The sequence below is a fragment of the Lynx canadensis genome, chromosome B1 (genome assembly GCF_007474595.2).
Source record: "Lynx canadensis isolate LIC74 chromosome B1, mLynCan4.pri.v2, whole genome shotgun sequence".
Lineage (NCBI taxonomy): Eukaryota > Metazoa > Chordata > Mammalia > Carnivora > Felidae > Lynx > Lynx canadensis.
The window spans coordinates 113,982,472-114,003,102 of record NC_044306.2 but is presented as its reverse complement, the minus strand read 5'-3'; the positions used below and the strand labels follow the sequence as shown (position 1 = coordinate 114,003,102).

The 20,631-nt window shown below is 43.4% G+C and overlaps 1 protein-coding gene across 3 annotated transcripts in view; it reads right to left on the bottom strand.

The window, feature by feature from the left end:
• PLA2G12A (phospholipase A2 group XIIA) overlaps positions 1 to 20,631 on the bottom strand; it is a 39,673-nt gene that overhangs the window by 6,177 nt on the left and 12,865 nt on the right. Inside the window, exons 2-6 of one of the 3 annotated variants that reach the window (XM_030313274.1) lie at positions 19,550 to 19,626; positions 18,214 to 18,379; positions 2,354 to 2,396; positions 1,707 to 1,853; positions 1,009 to 1,085 (exon numbers count right to left, since the gene is read on the bottom strand). In XM_030313274.1, the coding sequence (XP_030169134.1) occupies positions 1,009 to 1,085; positions 1,707 to 1,853; positions 2,354 to 2,396; positions 18,214 to 18,379; positions 19,550 to 19,626 (510 nt within the window). Of the gene's footprint in view, positions 1 to 1,008; positions 1,086 to 1,706; positions 1,854 to 2,353; positions 2,397 to 7,837; positions 8,193 to 15,597; positions 16,134 to 18,213; positions 18,380 to 19,549; positions 19,627 to 20,631 lie in introns of those variants that run through there. The other 2 variants (XM_030313275.1, XM_030313276.1) reach the window with 2 other exon arrangements.

Below are 20,631 nucleotides of genomic sequence, written 5' to 3'. Positions count from 1 at the left end.
ACTTCCGATTATACAGTAAGTCATGGGGATATAATGTACAGCATATCACCTATAAGAATACTGTATTGCATATCTGAAAGTTGCTAAGTAAATTTTTAAAGTCTTTATCACAAAAAAAAAAAAAAACAAAAAACTTTTCGGGGCACCTGGGTGGCTCAGTCGGTTAAGCATCCGACTTCAGCTCAGGTCCCGATCTTGAGGCCCGTGAGTTCCAGCCCCTCGTTGGGCTCTGTGCTGACAGCTCAGAGCCTGGAGCCTGTTTCAGATTCTGTGCCTCCCTCTCTCTCTGGCCCTCCCCCATTCATGCTCTCTCTCGGTCTCAAAAATAAATAAACATTTTAAAAGAATTAAAAAAAAAAAAAAAAGCTTTTCTGTACCTCTGTATGGTAACCAGACACTGTGGTGACCATTTTACAATGTATACAAATACTGAATCATTATGTTGTATATCTGAAACTAATACAATGTTACATATCATTTATACCTCAATTTTTAAAAAGCTGAGGTTTAAATAATTATGTAAATATTATAATAGTCCATTGGCAAATGACTTGAAAATCCACAGCGTGCAGTAATTATTATAAACATAAGTTGTTAAAATACCTACTGCATAGTGATGCAGAAATTTAGAGACAATATATATAAATCCAGTTTTTGTTTTGTAAATCCAGTTTGTTGAAGCCAGTAAAAAAACCTGGGTATGGAAGGAGTCAATTAACACCTGACTGCCCAGCATCTGTAGTGTTTGCAGTTTAGACTTGATTCATTCATTTCTGGAATGACAGCCTGTTAGCGGGTGGTATGCTACATATAAATTCAGAGGCAAAATCCTTTGGAAGAGTCTCTGAATCCAGTAGTAACACATAAGCAAAGAGGTACAACCGAAACCTGTAACCCATGCTAAAGTAGTTGGTCAGACATTTTTCCAGCATAGTTAATTATCTGGATTCTAGAGAGGGTAACTGAAGCAATCCATCCCCTCAGAAGACGAACAGGAAAACTACTTACCCTCATGGATTGTGAGCAGGAGCTCCTCTGCTTTCAGATCATTAAAGCATTTCACTTCAAATCCTAGCTCTGAAAACCTGGTGACAAACTGGGTATTAGCTTATGAGCTGCTCAAAGTCGTCATATACCCCTATTTCCCTGAGGAATCTATACGTGTTTTTATGACCTCTAAGTTGACTTTTCTTTGGAGGGGGGAAGAAAAAGTGAAATATGACAATGATAGTTCTCCTTGCTCACCCACAGCAGGAAAGGATTTACTCATACTGAAAGCTGATTCAAGTTAGGATACAGCAATGTAAATATATATGTAACGAATCAAAGCCTGCTTACATCTAATAGAACAAGGTTAGGAAGAAAATTCAGGCAAGTTCTCAAGGGATGCTGTGCCCAAATGAGTCTCATCCTGATACTCTATTTCATCAGTGTGGACACGTTTTGGTGAGTGTCATTTTATTAAATAGGTCATCATCTTGACGTGTGGATAAAACTAGCACCTGTGGGGCACCTGGGGTGGCTCAGTCACTTAAGCCACTCTTGATTTCAGCTCAGGTCATGATCTCATGGTTTGTGAGTTCGAGCCCCACACTGGGAATTGTGCTGACAGCACAGAGCCTGCTTGGGATTCTCTCCCTCTCTGCCCCTACCCTGCTCACTTTCAAATATAAACATTAAAAAAAAAAAAACACAACAACTATTACCTGCGCCTAAGATTGTCTCTGTCTGCGCTGGTGCCCCGCCTTTCTGGCAGTGTTAAACGCCAGGAGAACCTCTCATGATTGAAGATTAAAGCGATTCCTCTCCTCTTGTGATCCATTTTGTACTTTTCTGCCGGATCAAATGTTTCACTGTTAACAAAAAGTTTATAAACAACAATCACTATGTCATATTAAATAATGAGCTCCTGCAAGCCCAAGATCAATGGGTAGGGTAGACAGAGGGCTCCTGTTTCCTCCTCCTTTGCCAGGGTGACATGATACTGGTGTGCACTGGGAAAGCCTGACAAATATTTCTGTACTGATGGGTAAACAGCAGCTACCTGGAGCTCCCCACCCCCAGTCACCCCAGGGATGTCTTTTCTCCAGGAACCAGGGACAACAGCCTGCCCAGGCCCGGCTCTGGCTCCAGGGCCCATGCCACACCCGTTGCTAAGTACTTTGGACATCACTGTAGGTCCTGAACCTCGACCAGGGGCAGCGGCCAACCCGAGGCTCTACAAGTTAGCTCTCCCAGCGCTAACACTCGCCATTCTCTGCTCTGCTGCTTCCCCGGGGCCATTCTTGCTGCTTACAGACTGATCTTGACCAGCAAAGGAAGAGACGTTTGTCAGGCAACAGCACGTTTTTACCTCATATAGAAGGCATCTGTTTCGGTCATGTTTTCCTCCACACCTATTTAAAAAATTGAATTTGGTTAATTTACTCTTTGACTTGTAACACACAGCGGGACTCCCACACTGTGAACCCTTCTCTGGTTTTGCTTAGTTTAAAAGTCAAAAGTATATGAAAAGGAAAGGAAAAGGAAGGGAACTTAATAGATAAATGAACCATAAATTAACAGCTCAATTCTTTCTCACCCAGAACTCTTATTTGCAAAACAGAAAAGAATATTATCAAGATAAATGGAGGAAACATTATGCAAATGCATTCATGCAAAATATACCTGCAGTAACACGGTTCTGTGATGTGGAGCACAAATGAGATACGGAATCGTTTAGCGGAAAATGTTTTTGCAGATATTCTCTAAAACCGAAAAGGAATTAAAAACACAGGAAAACCAAAACACGGCGTCTGGTTAATACCGGATCCCCCTCTGAAACAGAAACGGTAGAAGTCTGGGGTGGGGAAAGGGAAGGAGCAAGGGTAAGAGTTTAAACTTTGGGTCTCCCAAATGATTTATTTGCACTTACAACCCATCATGTGATGGAGAACCCTCTGCTCTCGACCCATGCTCAGACTTCCCCACCCTCTGGACCACCTTTCACTGCGTCCTTCTCTACTCGCTGGAACAGTGCTGTGCAGCTGAACTGTCTGTGATGACAGAATGGTTCTGTACCTGTGCTGTCCCATATGCTAGCCATGGACCACATGTGGCTGTCCAGCACTTGAAACAGGGCTAGTACAGCTAAGGAACTCAGCTTTTCATTTCAACTTAAATAACCATGGTGGCTGGTGGCTTCTGTACTATAGGGCACAACGGGTCTAGCATCTTCTACAATACAGGCCCATACACCCATAACTGTGTTTCTGCCTGATAAACTTAGCCCAGAGGGGAAGGAAAGTAATGAATAAACAAATATGAACACTATAGCAAGATGCTCCTCTCCACCGACGTCACTGAAGGAAACACAACAGACCCTCCCACCCACCCCTTCTATCCAGGAGGGTCCTGTTCCCTTCTCTTCCGGACACCAGATTGTTCTACCTTCACACCTCCTCCCTGATAGAAATCGGCCCTGAGATGAGGGTGAGGCTGGCATTCAATTCTGTGCCCTTTACCACTCACTTTCAGCCGATTCCTCCTGGAATTCCCCCAGTATCCAGACCTAGTGAGGACCCCACGAAGGCCCTCCTGCTGTCCGACAGACCCTCATCTGCTTTCCTCAGCCTTTGCATCAATTCCTGGCCTGGGTGATAAAATGCACATTCCTGGGTCCTAACCCTGATTTATAGAATCAGGATGCCAGGAGAGGGAGAAATCTGCATTTTTAACAAGGTGATTTGATTTTTATACCAGAGCTTAGGAGTAAAGAGCAGCCTCCCTAATGTATCCCCCCACCCCGCCAGCTCACCTGGTTTCCTTCCTATTCCATGCACTGTTCTATTTGGATACCTCCTTAAAAAATAAAAAATAAAAATTGAAGAGAGAGAGAGAGAGAGAGAGAACGTGAGTGGGGGAGGGGCAGAGAGAGGTAGAGTCCCAAACAGGCTCTGCGCCTTCAGCGTGGAGCCCACGAACCATGAGATCATATCTGAGCTGAAGAGAGTCCGATGCTCAACCGACTGAGCCACCCTGAAGACCCTACTAGGATATCTCCCAACTCCAGCCTGCTCTCTAGGGGACACCCCCTATTCCACACCCTGCTCTCCGGGTGACCTATCATCACCCACGCACCACAGGCTCTACCAGGTACCTGGCGTCTCCTACACTGCTTACTGGGGTACCACTCACACGTTTACCTACCCAGGACACATCCTACTTGCTCCACATACTACTCTACCAGGAGTATGTTCTACTCTTCTTACTCCAACAACTACTCTACCCAGAAGGTTTCCTACTCCAGACACCAGTCATACCAGTCATACTGCTGTATGGGGGGTAGCTCCACTTCACTCCCCGATTCCTTCTCTCCATACTTTCCTACTGGAGACACTTCCTATTCCGCACACTGCTCACCGGAGGTTACGTCCTACGCTTCCTACTCCACAAACTGCTTTACGCAGAAACTTCCATACTACCCGCCGCTCTCTAGGGGAGAGCACGCTCTGCATGCTACCCAGGATGTTTTCTCCCATTCTGCCTTACCTGGGATACTTCCTACTCCACACCTTGCCCGACGTGAACCACTTCCTGCCAAAACCGGGCTCTATCTAAGGACAGCTTCCTTGGCACACACCTCTCTGCCCAGATGTTTCCTCCTAGCTGTTGCTGCACCTGCACCTGAGCGAGCCTCGTCCTGCACACGGCGCTTCCGGGGGTGGGGGGAGGGGAGAAGGGGGGGCTTCCTACTTCACACACTGCTCCACCAAATAGTCTTCCTATTCCACAGGCTTCTGCTGGTATGCGTCCTATCGAGATACTCTGTGCTCCATACACGGAGTACTTCCTACACCACAGTGTTCTAGGGGGTGACTTTATACACTGCTCCACCAGGGACACTTCCTACTAAGCCTCCCCTCTACCTGGGGATACTGCCTACGAACACACTGCTCCACTCGGGATACTTTTTACTCCACACATTGTTCTACCTGGAATACTTCCGCCTCCACACACTGCTGTGCCCTCAACACTTCCCACCTCACACCCTGTCAACGGGGATTACTTCCTGCTCCCCACACTGCTCTACTAAGGCTCAGGAATTTTCTCACCTTCCATTTTCAAATGCACTCCAGGATCTACCTCCTTTTAATGGCCTCACCTCCTTCAAATCAATTACACAATAAAGAAACAACACAACTCAAACTAAACACATTCCATCTCTACGTGAAGGACAATCGCCCCATTCACTCCCTGGGAAGCTGCACAATTTGGGAAGCACAGATCTCTTACCACGGTGCGCAACATAGCAGGCCCAGCAGCTCACCTCTTCCAGCTTTTGCTCATCGGTTAGTGAGCGTCAGGCCGCTCAAAGGGCAGACAGAGGGTGGAAGCTGTGGCAAATGGCCCCGTCACCAAACTAACTCAAGTCATGGAGGGTGAAGGCACTGGAGATGTGTACTCGATCGGGTCCTTAAAGTTCATTGTTTATAGTCTAAGGAAGGAACTGTGCCGTTCCTCCCGGCTAGGTATCTAAGCTGTGCATCTGGGTTGTCTCAAATACTGCCTTCTGCTTAGACATGACCCACAGATTTAGGAAAGACAGCCAGTTTTAAGCAACTCAAGATAACTTAAAACAACATTGTTTCAGGGCGCCTGGGTGGTGGCTCAGTCAGTTAAGTGTCCAACTCTTGATTTCGGCTCAGGTCACGATCTCGAGGTTCGTGAGTTCAAACCCTGCGTCAGGCTCTGTATTGACAGTGCGGAGCCTGCATGGGATTCTCTCTCTGCCCGTTCCCCTCCCCCCCAATCAATCAATCAATCAATCAATCAGTCTTTTAAAACATAACGTTTCAAAGTCAACAGATTTGGCAATCTCTGAGGGATCTTCCAAAAGTGTTTTACTGTGAATACTGACACAGAAGGAAACGGTCTGAGAACTTTACTTCAGACCCTTGCCAGCTCAAACCCTGCTCCAATATAAATGTGCGCCCTGCATCCTGCACCCCCAGTTATGGATCAGGTCCAGCTGCCATTCTGTTCTGGCTACTTGTTCACTGAAAGCGATCGGCACACACATTAGAATCTAAGTTCGATACATTACTGGAGTTGATAAATTTTACCCAGGTGCCACAGAAAACACATCGGGACTCAGGCGGTATGTCCTAAGCAGACAAATTTTCAGGAAGGGCACACTTTAACAAGTGTCATTACACTGCAGGAACACAAGTTGCCTGCCTAAAAGGGTAAATGGCTCTGTCAACATGGAGAAATTTTTAATGGAGATGCTCTATATAATAGACTTGCACACTCCCGTGCATCTGCAATCTATCAAAAATGGGTCCGTCATCAAACTGGACTCTTGTCCTCTTTTCATTTCTCCTTGCCTCTGATGTAGGCAATTTTCCTTTCCACCATGATGCGGCCACCACCTCTCTGCCCCTTAAATCAGTTTAATTTTTACCAACCTAATCACTCGTTTTTTTTTCCCCTACCAGCCACTATTTGTTGGTGGCCCAGCACGTTAGATGCTTTCTCTGCCTCAGCTCCACAGCCCAAGAGGCAGCCAGTGCGTCAGGCTTGTCCCAGGTCCGTGCTGTGGAGTGGGATTGAAAGCCGGGTCCCCCTACAGACTCACGTCTCTGCACTCAGGTCGCCATGCTAACCCCCTCCAACTAGAGAAAACATCTACCTTCCTAAACGAAGTGTTCGTTTTTCCAAACTTCTCCAGTATCTACGGTCATCGCCATCATTCCCCGCAGTATCTATGAAAATCTACCCATATCAAGTATCTGTTTAATAGTCCTGTACTGAGTAAACCACGTCAGGCCTAGAACACAGTGAAAAAGGGGGTGAGACGGCAAAAAAAGGAAGGACGCAGGACGGAGAAGGAAAGCAATGGGATGAGAATGGAGGGGGAAGTGGACGGCATCCCGGAACCCTGCCCCTGCTCCCCACCCCTCAGAATGGGAGTGGCCACCGGACCCTGCACTGTCCGTCCAGGGCAAGGGCCACTCCCTGAACTTCCTACAACTTGCCTCTGGGGCAAGCCTGGTTTTGTGCAGCAACGAATAAAAAGCTCTGAAATAAAGGCACTGTGCATCAACTTCTAGAGTTTCAACCTTTCCTTCCTTCCTTCCCCCCAACCCCCTTTTATTTTACTATGGCCAGGCTCGAAGTTTCTTCAGCTATCAGTGATATAATTAGTAAGTGACAGGGAAGAAAGTTCTATAGTACACATTTAGCAGTTGACTGTAGAGAAAGATGTGGTTTCAACCCAAACCCACAAACGGCCCTGGCTGCGGGAGAGGCACTGGGGCTGCACAGGCAGCCAAGGCCCGGTTTTTGTCCCCAGCTCAAGTCAGGGCATAACCAGGGGCTCCTGTGGGGGACTCCGGTAGGGCGCTCCCGCGGGCTGCTTATGCTTCCATTATTATGCACGCAACCACTTCCTTTTACTTTTTACTCAGGAGAACACAAAACCAGATCCAACTTCCAAAAGTCAACTTTCAAAAAACCCAGGCGCGGGAGGTGCCAGCAGCCGCCCAGCCTCCCAAGGTTTAAATGGCCCGACGCCCGGCAAGAAAGAACTGTCCGGAGGACAAAGGCGGAGCGGGCACGACCCAGCGCCGGGCGCCGCTACCCCGGGCGGCCCTGAGGCGGCGGCGACCCCGCACGGAGGCCCGGGCCGGTTTTCTGGACCAGAAGGCATTTAACAAGCTGCCCCCACCGGACTTGCGCGCTTCCCTCCAAGACCCGCAACTCTTTCCGGCGGCCCAGCTCCCGCATCCCCGCCCCCGCCCGCGCGCCCCGCTGGGGAAGCTGCCCCGCGCCCCCTCGGCACCCGCGGGCCTACCTGCAGGGCGAGCCCCGCTGAGCCCCGGCGCCGAAGTCATAGTGTCCCAGCCCGCAGAGCAGGCTCCCGGGAAAGACTCAGCTTCCTGCATCCAGGGGCCCGCAGCCCCCGCCCCTTCCTCCGCCCCAGCCCGCCCGTCCGCTCCCGGGAGGGGGTGGGGGCCGCGTCTGCGCTCGGAGCCTCCCGCCCGCCGAGCTCAGGCTCCTGCCCCCACTCCCGAGCTCGGGGCGACCAGAGCGCGCGGGGAAGGCCCAGGGACGCGGTCTCGTCCGCCTGGCGCCTGGAGACGAGCCAGCTCTGGGGAAATGCGGTTGGCACCCCGAGGACACACGGCGGGCCCGAATAGGGAAGCCGCAGGTGGTTTCCCGGCACCTGCGGAGAACCGAGGTTCGCAGTCCCCGCCCCCAGTGTTTGCTTCTCCCGCCTGCCTCCCAGGGGGTGGGGGTCGCGTTTTCCGGCTTCCCGTTTAGTCCTTCCCCAGTGCGAGTTATGTTATAGGACTGTAATGATTTCTTTTAAACGCTGTTTGCTTGGGGGTTTGGGGACAGAGTAAACGAGAGGCAACCCTGGGATTTTTAAATCCGGTTTTCATAGGTAGAGCTAATTCGGGGAAGCGATCATAACTTCGGAGGCGGAACTTTGGGGTCTATGTGTGTAGTCCTCACCGACAAACAGTGCGCTAACTGAGCGCCACCGGGTGCTCAATGTTGCATTGAACTGAGCTCCTCCTTCGGTTGGCTGTTGTGTGAATTTGCTTCAAAGAGCAGCTCTAGGGGCGCCTGGGTGGCGCAGTCGGTTAAGCGTCCGACTTCAGCCAGGTCACGATCTCGCGGTCCGGGAGTTCGAGCCCCGCGTCGGCTCTGGGCTGATGGCTCGGAGCCTGGAGCCTGTTTCCGATTCTGTGTCTCCCTCTCTCTCTGCCCCTCCCCCGTTCATGCTCTGTCTCTCTCTGTCCCAAAAATAAATAAACGTTGAAAAAAAAAAAAATTTCAAAGAGCAGCTCTAAAATCGGATTAAAAGGTGGCCTCATCTTTTGTCATTTCTCTGGGTCTTGTCATTTAAAAAGTAACTAACTTCAGACTGCGGGGAAAATGTGTTAAAGTACCATTTTTAATACATTAAAATAACATAAGGGATACTTAAGTATAAGGGATCCGTCTTCAATAAATATTACCCTATTTGGGAGAGAAAAATTAAAATCCAACTTGATAACTTTTCCCACGTGTGCTTGGTCATTAACTAGAATATGAAATCAGAGGATTTTTCTCACCCAATGCCATTTACTGTTCATTTCATTGTGTGTGCAAAATATTTCAGAAATCTGTTTTAGTAACTTACTCTGTAGTTAAGATATAGGGTATCACTCAAAGCCTTGTACGGTTGTTGTGGCGATTAACTAAAATGACCCATGAAGTTTTGGGGTGATGGTGGGATGGTGTGGAGCCTACGACCAAGAAAGAATTCTTGGAGACATCTTTGGTGCAAAAAGGTGGTTTTATTAAAGCACAGGGACAGGACCCATGAGCAGGAATTGCTGCGTGCACTGGGGTTGTGCCAGGTAACTGGTTATATACTAGGGAATTGGAGGAGGTAAAGACAAAAGGGCCCCCTCCAGAGGGACTTAGATATGCTAAAGAGGACTTGCTAAAATACATGAGGGCTTGCTATTACCAAGCTAAGGTTGTCTTTCCCTCTAGCAAAGTATTAACTTTAAGACAGTAGGGAGTTCCTGGAGAAACATTTAACTCTGCCAGCCTCAAGTATCTGTCACTGGGCTGCAGATTATAAGGAAATTTAATTTTACCTGCCATTTCCTTCTTGCCTTTGTTCCCCACATCATTATGGGTGGTTGGGGCTGCAAGAAACTGAGTCTATAGGTTTCTGGAGATTAGGCTATTGACAAGATTGCCTTTCTCTTAGGGCACTTGGGTGGCTCAGTCAGTTAAGCATCCAATTTCCACTCCGGTCATGATCTGGAGGTATGTGAGTTCGAGCCCTGCATTGGGCTGTGCTGGCAGCTCAGAGCCTGGAGGCTGCTTTGGATTCTGCCTCACGGTCTCTCTCTGCCCCTTCCCCACTCACACTCTCTCAAATATAAAATAAAATCATAAAGGAAATTGCCTTTTTCTTGCAATTTACTAAGATATTTGTAAACTGGAGACCCATGTCCTATATGACTGTGATTTCTATCAGTTAACCATTTTTCTTTCCTTTCCTCTGTTCTTGAGCATCCAAGAGTGTCTGAGGAATATCACACATATCCCATCTGGGGGTGGGGGTGCTAGCTTGTATTTTGCCCTCAACCTGCCTTATGCTCCTTCATCATGACTACTTAAAACAGTGCCTGGCTTGTGAAGAGCTCAAACTATTTTTGTTACCACCATTTTTAGCTCACTGAAAGCAAGATTGGCCTTCTTTTGGTTTCCCCATTAGAGGAAACAGTTGCTTAGCATGTAGGAGGTGCTCAGTAAATATTTATCCATTGAATGAGATCCAGGGTTTCAGCATTTGCACTCTGGACTTTATCCAGTTTGAATGTGTTATCTGACCACCAGAACTTCCTGTCCTTTTGCCCAATTTTCAGGGTCTCCTCTGCTTGAGTCCTGAAAACACTCCCCCCCCCCATAGATGTGGAAACCCAGTTAGCTGACTTTCCACTTATCTGAAAGGTGAAGATAAAAGGAATGTTTTATTTTTCCCCCTAAGTATCTTATCTCAGAATATTGTATTACTTTTTATAGCATATGTATGTGGTTATGTTTTAAAGTAAGATTTTGTCTATCCTAAGACACAAAGCATTTTGGGATACTTATTTCAGAATTCTAAATGTGTAATTTTAGCCTTTTAAAGCAATAGCTATCCCAATAAAATGAGTGCCTAGGATTGGAAAACAGGCTGCCTAGACTCTAACCCTGGCTCCACCATTTTCTTAGCTGTAAGACATTGCATAAGTAAATCAATTTAACCTCTCTCAGCTTCAAATTCTCATCTGTAAAATGGGAACCAAGCTTACTCAAGTTTTGGAGACAGTAACTGTCAAACTCCTAGACTAGTACCTGGCTCACAGTAAGCTTTCAGTACATTTTTAGAGATCACACCATGGTCTCTGAAGCAGCAGTATCGACATCAGGGAACTTACTAGAAATGCAAACTCCTGGGACCTACAGAATCAGATCTCTTGAATAGGAGAGCCTGGGTGGGGTCCAGCACATGTTTTAATGCCAGAATCCAATGATTCTGCTTCTCGCTCATGTTTGAAAACCACTGACATAGACTAATTAGAATCCTACCAATGCCACCTTCTCAAAGAAGAAAAAGAACTGAAAACAAATCCATATTATTAAAATAATTAAGATGCATTACAGATGAAAGTTAACTGACAGGATGGCTTAAATGTCACTTTCATAGAACTTACTGAAAGGTCTTAGCTAATTGTCACCTATGCTAGAAATGAAGTATATGGAATAAAATTCAGAGATAATTCTCAAATTTTGGTCATTTTTTTTTCAACTTACCCCACTAAACTTGATTTTCCCTATATAAATCACAGATATATTAGATTTCTATAATCGTGATTCCTATACTAAGCTGAAAGCCAACAAAAAATGTTTGTAAAGTTGTCTGCAGGGAACCTTTGAAAAATGTTCTTCGAAACCTATAAACCTGAGGCAGAAAAGCCTAACATCACTATTGCTTGTATATATCACTATTGCTTGTATATATCACTATTGCAAAGAGACACTATTTTTATTAATCATTTTTGTATACTGGTTACACTGACTCATTCTTGCTTTTATTTATGACTTGAGCAGATGGCTGGTTTTGTAAGGTGAAGCAGTGAGGAAAAACTGCAAACGAAGGGGGCTATTCAATCACTTTAACCAGTCCTGAGTTATATATTACACAAGACCTGAATGAAAACATTATAAGTAATATCTGTGAATTTGAATAATGCAATGAGATACATGTGGGAAGATCTTACCTAACAGGTTTCATTCTACCCCAAATTTACTGAAGCCAGCCTCCTAAACAGTTGTTTTGATAGACTCCATGGTCTCCACTTTGTTAGATGTTATCGTTATGTACAGGATAAAATAACGTACATTTTGATTTCCCGACAATCTTGTGCTTCTATATATACTGACAGAAATACCACTTTTTCATTTTAGGGAGAATTAGTTATAAAGTTAATAAAACAACATTTTAATTAATATTACTAGTATAGTCTATGGGTTCATTGAAGGAATGCCGGTTCCAGATGTGTATAACTTACTTTTGTCCTCATTATTACAATTCTTTCTTCCTTAGAGCTTCTCTGTGCCTCAGTTTTTCCACCTATGAAATGAATACAGCCATATCTGTCCCTGGAAGAGGTGCATCAAAAGATTTTAAAGACATAGGTGGCATTTAAAGGCAATATAGTTTTATTCAAAAATATCAGTCTTAGGTTTCTTGCAGAGAGCTGCAGAAAGCTAGTCTTGGGGTTTTCTTTTTGTTTTCGTTTTTTTATGAATCTATTCTATGGATAGGGAAAATGCCATTCTTAAAATCTAAATACATGCCCTGTGGTACATAATTCAAGGGAAGACATTAGTAAGAACTCATGTTCAGCTTAATATATATGCACACACAGAAATCATTATAGAGACGTACATGTACATGGGTTAATATACATACATATTTCCTAGCTCTGTTTGCTGGGAGGATCTAGCAGAATGAATCCTCTAGTAGCAATGAGCAAATCCAGTACCCAAATACTGGTTTCTAAGTTGCACTGCAAACCATTCCCCAATAAAAGGGACTGGTGCTCTTTGGAGAAGAGGCAGATTCTAGTGCTAGAAATACACAGGTTGGGCCCAGATCAACTTTCCCACATTCTTACCAGGAAGTATGGAAGTGTTCAAAAATCAAAAGGATGGGGATATATCAAAGAGACAGAGGAGCCAACCTGACAGAACTCCTAAGAGCCAAGCTGGAACAACTTGAGCAACAAAGTAAACATTACCCAAAGTCTAAAGGAAATATACAGGAGTCCATACTGATATAAAGAATTGAGGGGGGGAGGCGCCTGGGTGGCTCAGTTGGTTGAGAGTCCGACTTGGGCTCAGGTCATGATCTCACAGTTTGTGGGTTTGAGCCCTGTGTCAGGCTCTGTGCTGACCGCTTGCTCAGAGCCTGCAGGCTGCTTCAGATTCTGTGTCTCCTTCTCTCTCTGCCCCTTCCCTGCTCATGCTCTGTCTCTCTCTCCCTCAAAAATAAATAAATGTAAAAAAATAATAATTGAGGTGGGAGGAGACTTTTCTGTAAGAAAAATTTACCACATAAAGATACTCCCCCTTCCAGAAGGTGGAACAGAATCTTGCCCGCTCATCATAGACTCACCATAGACTGACCTGGGGGCTGACTTCCAAAGAACAGAAGTATGGAAAGAAAAAAATAAGAAGTGTCCAGAGTTAACATACCATCAAGTTGATAACATTCAATTACTGATATGATTTGATGAGAAGAACCCTTCTTCACCTTTGTGGTTTTCTTCCTAAATATCCATAACCCCAGTGCAATTATGAGGGAAACATCAGACAAGCTCAAATTGAGGGGCATTCTGCAAAATACTGACCAGTACTCCTCAAAACCGTCAGGATTATGAAAAACAAGCCTGAGGGAACCATCACAGACCAGAGGTTTATCAGACATGATGACTAAATGCAATGTGGTATCTTAGATTGGATCATGGAAAATAAAAATGACATTAGTGGAAAAACCAATGCAATCCAAATGTAGTCTAGAGTTGATTTCTTAACAAATGTTTCATGGTTATGTAAAATGTTAGGGGTAAGGAGTACAGAGCAAGTCTAGATTATTTTAGCAACTTTTCTGTAAATCTTAAAATTATTCCAAGATCAAAATCTTAACATGTAAAAATAGTTTCTACTGCTCTTTGTGTATAATTTATGACCATGAATTAAATATTTTATAGAATTCTGGGGCGCCTGGGTGGCGCAGTCGGTTAAGCGTCCGACTTCAGCCAGGTCACGATCTCGCGGTCCGTGAGTTCGAGCCCCGCGTCGGGCTCTGGGCTGATGGCTCAGAGCCTGGAGCCTGTTTCCGATTCTGTGTCTCCCTCTCTCTCTGCCCCTCCCCCATTCATGCTCTGTCTCTCGCTGTCCCAAAAATAAATAAACGTTGAAAAAAAAAAATTTTTTAAAAAAATAAATATTTTATAGAATTCTGAGTCTGTCCTCTTGAGAAACCAATGCTGCCAAGAAAACCCATCAATTTATTATAAGTTTAAAAGTTACCTGGTCAAGTATTTCAATAGTAAATATTAATAGAGAGCTTATAAAATTGCTGCTTTTTAAAAAGTCTGTAAAGTATCAATTAAGGGTTCCAAACATTTAAGTTAGACCGCAGTTTGCTCCATTAGTCACAAGGGATACACTTGCCCTGTCTCACAGAGAACACATCTCTTAGCAGAATAGCTCCACCAGCTCGGTTTGGGAAGTTATTAGGTTCCCAGCAATGATATATATCCAAAGTTAGGAATGTGGCCCTTTCTCTAGAACATACTTTTCTTTCTGCCCACTTCTGCCTGTAATGACTTAAAAAGAACCACTTCTCCTGGAGCTGCCTTCTCTGACATTCCAAGCAGTTAGTTCATCTTAATAACTCTGACCATAGGTTACCCAAAAGTTATATATGGCTTGGGATCGTAGGCTAGGGAGAGTCAACAGCCGGTGGTAAGCAAAGAGGCATAGAGGAATACAGCTGGGCTTTCCAAAGGGTAGAAAGCTTTCAACACACACAGACATTTTCAGAGGTAGTTAAGGGTCTGGGATTTGCTTTTAAACATCTGCTAATAATTTTCAATGTAAATAAGAAATCTACAAAAGATAGCTCTTTGTATCTTGTTTTACCATCTGTTTTGACTCCACAGTTAAAGACTTAAAATTTTTTTTTCAAAAACAATGTTTAGTAATAAGACTGCTATTAGGAAAAGGTTACTGTCTTAAAAATATACCTGAATCTACTATGAGGACCAAGTGCTGAGGAATAAACACCAAAGCAGGGCAGCATATAATACTCTAATGTGTATGTGAAGCACCTTTTCATTTGTCTCATTAAATTCGTGTTTTCTTCAATTTAGCCAAAGGTTATAGCAAAATATGGTATTTCTCATATGAATAGTTCATAAAATGGGAGTGGCTGGGCATCTGAATTTTGTTCATGTCACCTTCTAGGCACATTACATAATACTTAGTTATCCTGGTTTTGCTCCCCAAGAGGCCACCAATTTTACAAGAAAAAGAGACATGGAAACCTTGTCCTTGTAACCAGTCTTGTCATTAATAGAAGTGAGACTTCTCATATGTGGATCTTGAGAAACTTAACAGAAGACCATGGGGGAAGGAAAGGGGGAAAAATAGTTACAGACAGAGAGGGAGGGAGGCAAACCATAAGAGACTCTTAAATACAGAGAACAAACTGAGGGTGGATGGGGGAGGTGGGGGAGAGGGGAAAATAGTGATGGGCATTGAGGAGGGCACTTGGGATGAGCACTGGGTATTGTATTTTAAGTGATGAACCACGGGAATCTACCCCAAAAACCAAGAGCACACTTTACACACTGTATGTTAGCCAATTTGACAATAAATTACATTAAAATAAAATAATAGAAGTGAGACTTATTCATATGCTCAAGGGGCTACAAGAAAACAGCATATCATGTGTTAATTAAAATAGAGAAAAATAAAGTCAGATCCTTCCAAGCATAAAATGTATATTTAAAATTCTGTAATAAACATATATTTCTAAGTGAAGATTTCCCCGTATTTTCAAATAAGATAATGCTGAACACACATTGTAATCCATTTTACATGTGACTTCATTGTTTTGGTAAACACAGTTGTGAAAACTGAGTTACAGACTCCTTCTTTTAAAATATTCTCCCCTTAACACACACCTTTTTCTGAGATCGGTCAAGACAACTTGGCACACTAAGGCAGCAATGTCCAGGAAGATCACCTCCCCCACTTTTTGCTTTAGTTTGAATGTCAAAATAAATCTTAAAATAATCCTTTCACAAAAGTAAGGCAGCTTTATGCTGTAAAACATTATTTCTTTGTCAAAGGTTAGATTCTTCTGTCCCCTTCTGCTGTCACCGCCTGTCAGCATCTTCTTTAAAGATCACTTTTTTCTTCGTAGCGGCACCTACATGCGGCTCGTTGGCTGTCCAGGTATGGTTTGCATCCTAAATGTATAACACTATCAAACAAGAGCTCCACTGCTGTTTCACACGCTGTGAAGTAAGAAAGCACCGTGACCACAAGGCAACCGCAAAGCACTGCTCTCCCCTCACATACATTACACGTTACGGCATGATGTCAAGCACACCCTTGGTGGGCACTTAACATATGTTATGTCACCCTCACCCTCACCCTCGCCAGCCAGAGCGCCTACATACAGACTGTCGGGGTCAGCACCTTTAGCATGTATCTGCTTTGTTTGCTCGCAAATGTTCAGTTTTTTACGTACTCGGCAAACAAGTCTCTCTGAATGGTACTGATTAGTTCATCACTGTTAATTTTCCTTTTATCTGAAAAATACCACGATTAAAGATGCCTTGGAACACTCAAGTTTGCATTTCAATAAAAGATTTTTAGGTGTAGAAGAAATAAAGGTTAAAAACAGAGAAACCTCAAAACATTTAATTATGGCCAATGACTTCTAAGAACTGATCATTTAAGATGCTTAAGGTAAATGGACCCCAGTCTTTCTCTCTCTCTTTCTCATTATCCAAATTTGGCTTGGGAAGGGAAACATAGGAATCAAAAATGTTTTTCCTCTGGCAGAGTTTAAAATTTTTTTTTAGGGAAAAAAAAAAAGGTAATATGGGGTGCTTGGGTGACTCAGTCGGTTAAGCATCCGACTCTTAATTTCGGCTCAGGTCATGATCTCACCGCTCATGAATTTGAGCCCTGTGTTGGAGCCTAACAGGGCAGAGCCTGCTTGGGATTCTCTGTCTCTCCCTCTCTCTCTGATCCTCCCATGCGCTCACTCTCTCTCAAAATAAATAAACTTAAAAAAAAAAAAGTAGACTTACTTTTCTTATTCTCAGAGGCCTAGAGCAGCCAGGTTAGATTATCTTAACACACTCCACTTACAGAGACATAGCACAGAGTGGCTTTTAATTGTCCAATCTTCCAATTTCAAATACTCATGTTAAGGAAGAAACTATTCATTGCAAAATCTTGACATTCTCAAAGTTCTCCAAAAGGCTATGTCATTAAGGAACACAACTACTACAGAAGTGTCAAGGCTATAATTATTAAATAGGGCATTGCAGGGAAATTGGCTGCATCATTTGGCCACACTCGTAGGTCCTTAGATCAGAAGACAGGAAATACATCCATGCGTGCTTCAGCCATACAACTAGGTTACCTTAGCCGAAAGCATGCAAGGGCATTCAGAGGCTGGAAGTTCAAGCTGCACCTGGAGCAGAGATTTCTTTCTTGACAGTTATTACTAGGAATTCAGAATCAGACCTACAACAAACAGGACACTGTCTGGGGAATACTGTAGCAGCCAGAATGCAAGTTTAGAATTGGAAGTATGCAACTTGGGACAAGTTACTTCTTTCCGAACATGTTTCCTTCCTTGAAAAATGGGTATAACACTACCTACTTGTTTGGGTTTTGTGGACATTGAGGAAAATCTATCTAAGAGATCTAGCATGGTATCTTATGAAAAATGCTTCTTAAAAGTTAGTTTCCTGTCCTGCCCCTTCTCTTCTGATTTCAACGTATGGTAAATAATTCGGCTAGACAGTGAAGAGATTTTGTAACTTCTAGTATTTGTACAGTGACTTGTATTTCCACTGATATTTCATTTTATACTTATGATGACTCTGTGAGGTGGGTATTCATGTTATTTTATAAATGAGAATACTGAAGCACCTTTACTCTTTGCTGGTTTTGCTTTGTGTCCCTTCACTGTGAGTACGACTATATGCTGAATCTTGTCAGTCCTCCTAGCAAACCTGGGAGTGGTTTTGGGGACCCTCCTAACAGAGATACATATGAAGGGACAGAGTTAAGGCTCAAATCTTGTAGAACTTCCCACTCCAAATACAACGTGTTATACTCTTAACATCACTGGATCCAGGGTTTCAAACTTTAGGCTCTAGAGAATTACAGATATACTACTGGACACAGACCTTGGATGCATTCTTCTCTGCCTCGTACACCCCACTCCCAAGGTTTCTTAACACTTTTTGCTTCCACGACTATAACTCATTTGAGATGACAAAACCAATGACTCCTCATCCCAAAAAACTGAAGGGGCTGTGTCACGATAGATAAAGTAACACACATCCTTACCCTGAACATGCTGAGCCAGCCCGAGTGTCTTCTGCACGTTCCGGCAGATCTTAGAGAGGCAATACTGGAATTCCTCATCACAGTCATTCTTGCTTTTGCCACAGGTCTCGTAGCACCTGTCGTGCTGGTTGCAGCACTTTGTCAGGGAAGGGATGCCAATATTGAGCTGAAAGAGGCATTTGGATGGATTATTGTTGATGAAATTCAAAACTCCTCTGCCGAAGCACTATATTCAAATAGACTTAGAAATCAAGGGCAATGACTGCTGCATAATTTCTAAAATCCATTTCCGTCTACAAATATTTTCCGTGTTATTTCTACATCTCCCCATTACTCACCCACACCCACCCATGTTCTCTCCCTCTCAGCCATGCCTCAAACTTCCTATTTTGCAATATTCACAGTTATCTGCTGGTAACAAATGTAACTTCCAGTTGTCCAAAACACCAAACAAAGTTTTAAAAACAGAAAGGTCAGGCCAAGACCTAAGATTGATTTAGGGATATTCCAAAGTATTTTGTACCTCTCCCCCTATAAAATGTTCTTTATCTAGAATATCATTGAAAACTTTTAAGCTCCTACGACTCATATTTTATGTTATCATGGTTCAGTCTTTGAGTGTTAATCCACTCCCTAAAGATACTGTTCCTTCGAATCTGTAACTTATCTTTAACTGATTTAAATAACTACATGCAAAAATCTTGTGTCTAGGAATCAGTCATGTTTTCCCACAAAAGCTATGCCACTTCACCTAGTTTTAATAGAGTATAAATAGGCTTTATTTATACTTTTTCATCCTAAGAAGCATTCCTTCTATACTCCAAACTTTAAAAAAAAAATGTTTTTTTAACCTTTATTTTTGAGAGAGAGAGGGACAGAGTGTGAGTGAGGGAGGGGCAGAGAGAGAGAGGGAGACACAGAATCCGAAGCAGGCTCCAGGCTCTGAGCTGTCAGCACAGAGCCCGACATGGGGCTCGGGCTCACGAACCGTGAGATCATGACCTGAGCTGAAGTCGAGTGCCCAACTGACTGCACCACCCAGGCGCTCCTTCTATACTCTAAACTTTTAAACTATGTGTGTGACACAAGGAAATATCATTTCAACAGAATTAACATCTACAAGATTAAAAAATAAAACATGAATTTTAGTCCATTTAGTTTTATCAGAACTTATTAAGTGTTTTAGCTATAAAAGAATATAATAAATCTAATTACCATTACAATAAGCAAAATTATTTGTGAACCTGAGAACATACTGACAGTCTTGCGTTATTAAGAGTACTTGCATAGCTTACCAATCATAAAACTTATCAAATAAGAAAATAATAATATTTACGTGAACACCAAACAGTGGAGAGCCACATCCATTAGGCGGGGAGGGTTTATACCCATAACGTGGGAAAGGCTTAGATCCTATAAAATAGAAATGGTATCATAATTAATTTTCAAATATGATAGAAAATACATATGCAAAAAGGTCTATGATGTGCTATGCTAGCCTTGGAAATATTTAATATTTAAATTTTTTTTCAATGTTTACTCATTTTTTTGAGAGACAGAGTGCAAGCAGGGGAGGGGCAGAGAGAGAGGGAGGCACAGAATCCAAAGCGGGCTCCAGGCTCTAAGCTGTCAGCACAGAGCCTGACGCAGGGCTCAAACTCACAAACTCACGAACTCATGATCATGACCTAAGCCAAAGCTGGACACTTAACCAACTGAGCCACCCAGGTGCCCTGGAAATATTTAATATTTAGATACTGACATAAGTGACTGTCTTTATTCTAAGCCTAACCATACAAAAGCTTACTGTGGACTTCAGGAAATTTCAGAGGTTACTTGCCAGATTGGGCCCATATATATGACAGATAAATCCACCCTGTTTCCCTGTATATTCTAACACTTACATTTTGGTTAAAACCTTATAGGGCAAGAACGGTATACTCCCAAACTTCAGTTAATACTTCACTGCACACAAACCTCAATAACCATTAACTAACTAGTTTACTCACAGAGCTTGAAGCTGAGGAAGATGAGGTCATCCAATGAACATTTAATTACCTTAATGCCATTATAAGACATTACAGGACCACACATTCTAGCCTGCACTCCAGCCAACCATTTCACAAATATACCCCTTTTCCAGCTAAGGAAAAATATCAGGAATAAAGATTGCTTGGTGAACCATATTACTACAGCTCTATTCTCCCTAACAGCATAACGGTTCAGTAACAAGGAGAAAGATGACTTTATCACAGCAATCTTAAATGCTGCAAAATATATCACAAATACCTCGCATGTAATATAGAAATGATTCCAATATACCCAACAGTCACCTAACTTTCTCTTGAAGGTTTCTCACAATCTTCCTACAGTGTCAAGAAATAGCCTATCCTATTGTGGAATAGCACTAACTGTTAA